Consider the following 10,487-nt stretch of genomic DNA (forward strand, 5'->3'; position numbering starts at 1 on the left):
TTAGGCAGACGGACAATTTAGATCTTGTCGGTTATTCAGATGCGGACTTCGCTGGCTGTGTTGATTCTCGAAATCAACTTCAGGGTGCGTCTTTATTATGGCCAGTGGGGCTGTCTCATGGAGAAGTGTTAAACAGTCCTTAATAGCTACTTCTACTATGGAAGCCGAGTTCGTTTCCAGTTTCGAGGCAACTTCATAGGGTGTTTGGCTAAAGAATTTTATCTTTGGGCTTAGAATTATGGATTCTATATCTAAGCCATTGAAAGTCTACTGTGACAACTCAGCTACAGTCTTCCTAGCTAAGACCACAAAAGTGGGAGTCGAATTAAGCACATCGACATCAAGTTCTTAGCAATTAGGGAGCGTGTCAAAAATAAAGTTGTATTCTTTGAACACATTCATACTGAGTTGGTGTCAGCAGATCCCTTGACTAAATGCATGCCTTCAGTTAAATTCAAGGATCTGGTTCAGAAAATGAGACTTTTTCCCACTATGGAATTTGTATATACATTCAGTTTAAAATTCTTTGGCATTCAGACATTTTCTCAATTAAGTGTGTACACCTTCATTTGCTTCATATTGATGAGAAAAAGTACTTCAGGGACTTGGAATAAACATAAGGTTTATTTCGTTGGGTTTTGTTTCCTAATTAAGTGCTTAATGGCAGTTTGCATTTGATCATAATGGATACTACTCGTGCTAATGAGAACATATCATTATGGTTGGTGTTTTTCTGTTATTGAGTGGTAGTGCTTGCACCAAGTGGGAGAATGTAACGTTTATCCGTTACTATTATTATAACATTAGGATAAGTTATGATAATATTCAGTATTTGATATGTGGTGCAACACTAATAACCTAATAGCTAGACTACCATTATGATTAGGAGTCTGGTTAGGGTTTAGGAGACCTAAAGACAATCAACCACAATGATGGCCCGTGGTTATATAAGGTCACTAGTCCTCTCACTGCTCACATGACATACCTCATACACCATCTAGAGAGAGCTGAGTAAAGTGAGAGACAAAATACTCGTTATCTCTGCAGCAGTCCGGATCGCTCAACCGTAACAGAAACTATGGCGGGAGGTTAGTCGATCCTATGATCACATATTCTTTGATGCATGTGATATTTTAGTCTAACAAATAATTCATCTTATTTGCTTCAAACTCTTAGGGTTTATTCAGTTATGATTTTTGTAAACCCTACAGACCTTTATAAAGTCTAAGCATCCAGTTTGATAACGTACCTATCATAGACCCTTGAGCTTGTATTTGGTCTGTTCCACACAATATCCCATTGCCTGAATATATAAGAAAATAAACAAATTAGTGCAATTCTTTTATGTGACAAGAGAAACTGGTTGTCAATATTTAAGCGTGTACTACACTATTTTCTTATGTGATAGCCTGCAAATTAAACTATACATGATTGGTAAATCACACTAGGAAGACTTTGTACGACAAGTTCTGGTTAGACCAAAAAGGTATTAATAATAATTGAACTCGTGACCATCTAAGTACGAATATAATGCTCTATTTAAATTTATATTTTTTAGGCTTACCCTCTATGTGTTTCTCTTTTAGAATCATTCAGTAGGTTCTCAACTCCATTGAATTGAATTCCAGCAATTGATCCGCTTGGTTTGGTTAAGGTGACTGCGATGATGCCATTGTCCATCACTACCTGCAATATATATATACTTAAAATTACGTACGATATATCTCTAATATATCTAGTAGAATCAACAATAACCAATTTATAATATGTTAATTTCTAAAAATAGAGAACGAAAATTGAAATAAATTGGCATGCACTAAGGATTTTGTAGTATAGATACTAAAATCTACATAAATATGTTTGTATTTAATCTAAGAAGACCAATTTTTATGTTTTTTAAAGAAGAAATTAAATACTAGTAATGATATTTAATTTGACGGAATAAGGGTCAAATAGGCCACTGAACTACACACCAAGTTGCAATTAGGTCATCGAACTCAGAAAAATACAATTGAGTCCCTGAACTACACAAATTCATACAATTAGGTTTAAAATGACCTATTTACCTAATACTTTGTTGACGTGGAGGTTGTGGATTTTAAATTAATTTTTAAAATAATTTTAAACAAAAAATTAATTAAAATTAAAAAATTTTAAAAATTTTAATTTAAAAAAAAAAAAAAAAAAAAAACCAGAACCGGCCGAAGACGAAATCATCTCCGGCCGTTCTTCGTCTCCATGGTAGGAGATGAACTTCGTCTCCAGCCATGGAGACGATCTTCGTCTCCTGCCATGGAGACGAAGGACGGGCGGAGACGATCGTCCTCGTCTCCGGCCGTTATGTTTTTGTTTTTTTAATTAATTTTTTGTTTAAAATTATTTTTAAAATTCGCAACCTACATGGCAGGTAAACAGGTCATTTTAGACCTAATTGTATAAATTTGTGTAGTTCAAGGACCTAATTGCATCTTTTTTGAGTTTGATGATCTAATTGTAGTTTGGTGTGCAGTTGAGTGAGCTATTTGACCCTTATTCCTAATTTGACTGATATATATGCATGGGAGTTTATTACATTTTTACTCGTGACCTTCAGTTTCAATAGCGGGCTTGATTCCTCACCGTTGCTCTCTGAATGATTTGACCTACAAAGCCAGGAACATCATATCATATCCATTACAAACATCATATGAAAAACATCATCGTCTCATTCAAGATCGAGTCGTCACATATGTTTGTCGATACATACATCTATCTATCTGTAAGCAAATAATGGATTAAATCTGAAAGAATAACAAAATACCTTGTGGCTTGCACGATTGCAGAAGAAACAATAAGTAGGAACAACAACTGAAGAGCAATTCTGAAGCACTGCTGCGTAAATGAGCTCCCAGCTGACCCAACCCTCCACGACGACATCTATACATACACCACAAGAACAGAACTGAACTTTCTTGATAAATTATATTATATGACCAAAATGAAATGATAATCAAGAAGAAGAAGAAGAAGAAGCAAGAAGGGAGTGACCGAAAGAGAGATACGTTGAGGTGGAAGGGAAAAGAAATCAATTCAGGAAATATATAGTTATGATACTAAAAGTAATTACAGTGCTTTAGGCGTTATTTTGATTTATACTTAATTGGATGGTATAATGCGAAACAGTTGCATCTTTGGTTGAGATGCATTTAAATTACATCTATTTCTAATTGAGTTAATACCCAAAATCGTCCTCGACTATAGTGGTTTTTCTCAATTTCGTCCTAAACGACTTTGGTGACCTAATATCGTCCCAGACTTTTGTGTTTCGCTCAATTTAGTCCCAGACTTTTGTGTTTTTGCTCAATTTAGTCCCTCATTTGTTATTCTGTCCATTTGGTGTTAAATAAATAGACAATTCAGTAATTTTAATATTGGCATCTCTTACTCATAGACATATAAACTGCGAAATCCTTTTTTTTTTTTTACGAATTACTCACAGAATTACTCCTAAAACTGCGAATATAAAATTTGATTTGCAGGTCCGGGAGTAATTCTGGGTGTAATTCGTACAAGAAAGAGGAATTTCGTACTTCACAAGTTGAAAGTAAAGAGAGATCAATAATGACATTATTGAATTGTCCTTTTATTTAACACCAATTTGACGGAATAAAAAATGGAGGACTAAATTGAGCGAAACACAAAAGTCTGGGACGATATTAGGTCACCAAAGTCGTTTAAGACGAAATTGAGAAAAACCACTATAGTCGAGGACGATTTTGGGTATTAACTCATTTCTAATTAATACAATTAAACAGTTGCGTCTTTGATAATTCACTATTCAATAAATATGGATAACATATAATTTAATCATTTTTTTTTTGAAAATATATAATTTAATTATTTTTTTTTTGGAAGTTATTGGCTCTATTACATTGTAGTATCTGTTCATATACTTTAACGCTTACATTGAGGCTCAAACTCATAATCTTCCAAATGGAAGTCCAACCCGGGTACCATTAGACCACATAGTCCTGGTATATAATTTAATTATTTAATTAAAAGAGTTTACAAAAGTGAAAGAAATTACATGTTGAGACAAGAGACTGAATGTTAAAATTACATGGTAGTATTTTTTATTGAAAAATACTACTTGTACCCACAAGATGAAAATGCCATATATCCATGTTTATCACATCAGGGGGTATAACCGTATAATTGATGGAGTAGAATTTGAGAGTCCATACAACTCTTCTTTATTATTATATGGTATCATATGATTAGTTTATTTTCATTGCATGCAGTAGGTTGGGTTTATTTCTTGAATATTTATCAAAGCACAAGTAACCACACTCTTTCAAATTAATTATGCATGACAAACATGTAAATTGCTTCAAACCAAACCAAATGTTTTAATTTGATTACGAATTTAATTTGTTGAAAATTGCACCAAAGTTTTGAAATTTGTTACTAAAACTAACATAAAGTACCTTAAAAACAAAGTGGAATAATATATAAGACATTAAGATAAACTATATATATAACACTGCACATAAATCAGATCACTAGACCTAGAAATAAGCTACTTAAACGTAACTTTCCTACTAAAGTTTGATACATCTTCGTGTTGCGTTACGTTCCACATCACTTAGGGCCTTCCAAACGAATGTAATCATACATGACTCCAATGAAGGGACCTCCACCTCTTGCTTGCTTTAAAAAAATGGTGTTTCTGCCTTTCACAAGTAGAGATCCTGAAAAACTGTAACTGTGCTCTGAATACATCCCATGAATTCCATGCCTGGCAATTGCATTGTCTGCCCCAAGACCATTCACTATATGGTTGGCTCGTGTATGTGGATTGTTAATCCAAACCTAAGACCACATCATCATCATCATCATCATCATCGGATCACATATATACTTAATAATTAACATAATACAAACAACCATAATATATATATATATATATATATATATATATATATATATATATACTAAGTCATGTTTACATACTGATATAACGGCATAGGAAGAAGCAGCCAACGCTAAGTCATGTTTACATACTGATATAACGGCATAGGAAGAAGCAGCCAACGCTATTCGAAGTGTATAGGTTCCTCTCCGATTAACATTATTCAACCAAAATAAAACTCTCCATGTGGAGGGTACATATTTATGGTTCCTCCCAACTCTTCATGTGAAAATAATTAAAGTGTAAATGAAACTTATTAGAGAAAAATAAATTTATTACTTTAACTAATTATAATATGTAGTATAGATGTTGGTTTACCGATTTACATGAGCAAAGAACCAGTTTTTTCTGTAATCACTTTTGCCCACCGTATACACTAAATCTTGATGAGGATAATAATCTGTGTATCGATCCCATAATCCATATTGTCTATAGCTGATTTTGCGTGGAATAATATTTTACACAATTAATGCACAAAATTGCTTCAATTTTTAATATAATCAATGGATTTTTTTTATGGTCCCAATAGTAATAGTACTGAGTATAACTAATAAGAATACTCATAATTATACAACTTACTTGTTATCTTTATTATGGAAGAATAATCTGTTGGCCCGCCCAGGTTTGGGATCAGGAACGAAGAACTCTGAAGCCTTGCGATCGGGTATACCAATTTCCCATAATGTTGGACCGTTTCTTGGTGGATAAAACAAAAGGTTACTAACATCAATATTATCTCCTGCATCCATCAAAAACATATTTTCCAATTTAAAATCATACTCCAATTTCAAATAATTTTTAATGCAACATTATTTGTTGGGGTGCGGCAAATTATATCGTGGGCCTTGGTTCAATTCAGATTATATACATACAATTAACATATTATGTACAATAATTGAATGTGCATAATTTGAAGCAAGATCGATATAACGATGGTTGGGTAAGGAACCTGGTTTGAGGTAAATGTTTTTTTTGTATTTAAAGTCTCCAAGAATTCCAGGGATCCAAGCGTATAAATTGTAGACTCCAGCTCTAACAGCCAAGATTTTGAAGTATCCCTTGTCGTTAGTTCGTGTCCAAAACTGATAGCCCTGATAACATCAATTACAATTTCATTTATTCATTAAATATATATACATACATCTGTTGGGATATAGGATCAACTTTAATTTGGTCCACCATTTTACAAAAAATGCAAGTATTCAAATTTAGTCATTTCACACAATATATAATTAAACACTCAAAGTAGTAAAATTCCCATTTGTCAAGGGCCAAAATATCTACAATCTAACAAATTTAAGTTGATAATACAATAAACAAACCTTGGCGTCGTGTTGCCATGATCCAGGTTTCCCAGGTAGGGCCAGCCCAATGTATGCAAATTTGGCAGCCATAAACCCTTTGCTTATGAACCTTAGATATGGCAATAAATCTCCATCTTTATTTCTCAATGATCCACACACACACACACACACATATATATGCCAAAAATAAAATAAAATAAAATAATAAAGAGTCACCTATCACTGACTAGCAATCGACCTGCAACTGTACACCGTTGATTTCTCGAGGGATAGTCATGCGACCTTGGAAAATTATATGGCCATTTTCTATTTTCTATAATTGCCTGAAACAAAAAGATTATTGACTTTAAATAATTATCATTGTAATTTTTCAAAAAAAAAAAATAATTATCATTGCATTTAAAGAATACTATCATCCATTCATCCCTTACTATTTATAGTAATATGTATTATATTTTTTTTAATATTATCATTATATTATTAATAAAAAGTGGAGGATTACCATTTCTTTAGCATTTTCCCAAAGGGTTCGTGGATTGTTGCCTGAATCTGAATTGAGATATATAAAAACAGGACCGAAAACCTTTTTCCATCTCTCCCCATTTCGTATGCGAACTGAAAACCCTTTTCCTGCGTAATGATCACTAAGAAACACCTGAAATATAGAAAGTTATCAAATTTATATACACACATACATATTAGAGTTATAATTATGAAAAAATATTACTATTTTAGTATTTTATGAGGGGAAAAAAGAGTCATACTCTATATGTGTTTGTTACGGTTTTTTAATATAGAAATTTGCAAGCATTTACTTACCATTAAGGAAGTCGGGCCAACATGTGAAGTAAGGTCTTGTTTTATAGGACCGCCAGATAAGAATTCATTGCTACCTATGATAATCCAAAATCCAACATGTGGTTTAGGGCAAATCCACCCGTGTACCTTATTGTCTTTGTTTTCTAAGGTATATTGATATTTATCATCCACCTAAATTAATAATAAAAAATACGTGTATTAGTGATCATGATAACTATCAATATTTAATATATATCGTGCACAAAAACTTAATTAAATAGTATTTTTTCTGTCTCATTTTATTTGTCTTATTTATTATTCATTAGTCAAACAAACTCTTTCTTATTTGTTTATTTTTTTTTAATATTTTTACTTATTTTTAATTTTAATTTTTTTGTGTTTCTCTCCAAAAATTCAGGTACGTACTAATCACATTGTTATTATTATTTTTTTTCCATGTAACTCAAATATAGAAATAGAAATGACAACAACATTTTAGGGATTGATGTTACCTCCCCTTTCAAACTAGGATTCAATGGCTTGGTTAATAAAGCAGCTTCTCTGAAGCCAAGGGTCTGACCATTTTTCCGATCTTCTGCGGTTGGCATCACTCTTTGAATGTCATCTGATATAGCCATATAATTGAACCTGTACACGTTATAATATCGAAAATATCAGATTATGATGATATGTTTGGTATATATCATCAGACCTTGCTTCATTCCACCAAGAATTTACTCCTAATTACATGGCAGATCCTTGTTCAAATTGACTAATTTTATATTAAATGTTAATTAATGCATCATATATTTAATAACACTATTTTTAGTTAAGTACGGTAACATATTCGATCTTACAAACTCTTTCTTAGATTGAATGCAAGTCTTGCTTCACCAATGTCCAGATCGGGCCATCCTCGAGGATGATCGAATATTGCATATGTATAGAAACCGCTCATGCGTGGCAGCATCACGTACCTGCATTATATTTGTCAATATAATATTGCAACACATATAAAAGTTATTAGTATATTGCATACTTTTTTTTTTTTTTTTGAAATATGATAAAATTAAACCTTTTGTCAACGATGAGAGGAACACTTCCTCGATCATGAGAGTTTAAGTATTTCATAAATGAAACCTCAATTTGGTTTTGGTCAGCTACTATAACCTTGAAATGTGTCGCAAAAAGACTGCACACATACACACATGACACAACATTATATTGTCAACTCAATATATACATACATACCATATATCTGTAACTATCAATTTAAATTTTTAGTTCAGGTGAAACACGTATTTCAACTATACATTTAAATATTGCATTATTTAGAGCAACCCTAGCCAGATAATTTTCAGTAAGAGCGACATATTGACCTTTTTCTTGCTTTGAGTAGGGCTGCTATAAGCAACCTAATTAAACCGGTTTACTTTCATGTGATCCTTTGTCGGTTAGGTTTTTTTTTTTTGTGCACACCCTAAGATAATAGCTGCCGAGTTTCCTCGTAACTCAAAAATAAAATTTAAAAAATTGCCATTTTTTTATTAAACAATATAGACATGATATGAGTGCAAGAGTTTGAGAGCATACAGATCAAATCTGCCATAAACGTTCTTAGAACTCCAAACAATATCCCATTCCCTGAATATGAAAAAACTTAGCAAATTTGTTAGACGTACGGATTCAATTAACCTTTTGAAAACATTATTGTTTAACCTTTTTAGTTTTTACTTACCCTCTATCTGTTTCTTTCTTAGTATATTCCAGTACATTATCAATTCCATTGTACTGAATTCCTGCAACTGATCCAGATGGATTGGTTAAGGTAACTTTGACACGCCCATTGTCCATCACCACCTGCAAATTAATAATATCATATAATTACCTTAGCTTAGCTTACCTTGTAATAATTTAATATATATACAAATTAAACACATACTAATAATAAATTAAAGATTGAATTTGGTTATGATGGAGCTTATTATTACATGTTTTTTAGTGACAGTCAATTTCAATGGCTGTGCATACTTTTTCCCATAATTCGTCGAATTCGACCTGCAATTTCAAACCACAAACATATATTCATGAAAAAACATTTCTTTAACTAACCTTTGACTTTCATCTGAAAAAACAAAATACCAAGTTGTGGCGATGGCTGCTGGGAAGACAATGAGTAGATAAAAGAGGTGAAGAACAGTTGTGAAGCAGCTTAGAAACGAGCGCCGCCCTGCGCTCCCAGATCCGATCTTTGACATCTACACATGAATGAACGCCGACAAACAAGTTTCATTATGAATATTAAATTTATATTAAGGAGTGGTTTTTATTAAGGAGTTACAAAAAAAAAAAAAAATCAATATAATAATAAGACGTCCGGATAAATATTAAGGAGTGGTTTTTATAAGGGATATAACAATTTAAATTTATATGAAGTAATGCATTAGATTTGTTCCCATAGAAAAATGCCGGGAAGTATTGTATGAAAGAAGAATTGAAGAAGAAATGTGGATATCACAGACATATAGTTTAAATTGGGGTGAAAGCCAATATGGGTCTGATATGATGCTAATGATACTTCCAATGAATTAGGCTTTAATTAATTTATAATAATTGTGGATGTGAATTATTGTGAAGTGTGCGATTAGATGGTTTAATGTGAAACAGTTGCAAGCTCCTTAATTATTAATTACCACGTTGTAACTTTCAACATATAATTCATTAACCTCAGTTAGATTTTTATTTAAAGCATTCATTATTGGATATATTAATGTGCATCAATGAATAATAATCCATAAACTATCATTTTTATCAAATATATAATAATGCATTATCAATAATGATTCAATGATCACAATACTTCAAAAGAAATAAATGCTAAATATAACAGATCGATTTAAAAATATCTCAAAGAATTGCTATTTGTATAACCATTTATTTTGATATAATGTTAATCAAGTTTGTTAATACAATTATTTAAAATTAATACTTTTGGTGGAAAAGTATTTGCATAATTTTGTTTTGCTACACCGTACTTGTCTTGATCGAATTATTCAATGATGTTATTTAAAAATAAAAAAAAACTTACATAATAAAAAGAGATACCTAATATTATAAATTAGACTACACACTAAATGTCAAACACCTTGTGCTCAAATGACACTTTTGTGCTTCTCCTTGAGGGAATGTCATATGATCGAATCCCGGTAGTGGGGTATTGACTCTTTGTACTGCAATAGATAGAGAAAGTGTAAAACATATACTATCTAGTAATAGAGTCAATAGTACTCAAAGACTGAACAATTATTTCTATAACTCCATGACAAAAACTCGTGTGAACTGTCTCAAGGATGCAAATTTTTCTGTGGACCCAGGTACTCTTGTGAACTGTCTCAAGGATGCAAATTATTATGTGGACCCAGGTCCACCTTTGC

At 32.1% G+C, this 10,487-nt stretch overlaps 1 protein-coding gene across 1 annotated transcript; it reads right to left on the reverse strand.

Annotated features, from left to right (window-relative positions):
* Positions 1-4,620: 4,620 nt before the first annotated feature.
* Positions 4,621-8,907, reverse strand: LOC109172487 (probable rhamnogalacturonate lyase B). Its single transcript, XM_019321644.1, has 14 exons — positions 8,792-8,907; positions 8,647-8,697; positions 8,129-8,245; positions 7,911-8,030; positions 7,566-7,701; positions 7,075-7,245; positions 6,758-6,910; positions 6,472-6,578; positions 6,274-6,364; positions 5,901-6,042; positions 5,531-5,690; positions 5,270-5,386; positions 5,044-5,170; positions 4,621-4,851 (listed from the first exon to the last, which is right to left on the reverse strand). Exons 1-14 carry the CDS (start codon positions 8,905-8,907, stop codon positions 4,621-4,623), a joined length of 1,839 nt encoding a protein of 612 aa, XP_019177189.1.
* Between the last annotated feature and the right edge of the window lie 1,580 nt (positions 8,908-10,487).

Source organism: Ipomoea nil, unplaced genomic scaffold (assembly GCF_001879475.1).
Source record: "Ipomoea nil cultivar Tokyo-kokei standard unplaced genomic scaffold, Asagao_1.1 scaffold0418, whole genome shotgun sequence".
In the NCBI taxonomy this organism is placed as follows: domain Eukaryota; kingdom Viridiplantae; phylum Streptophyta; class Magnoliopsida; order Solanales; family Convolvulaceae; genus Ipomoea; species Ipomoea nil.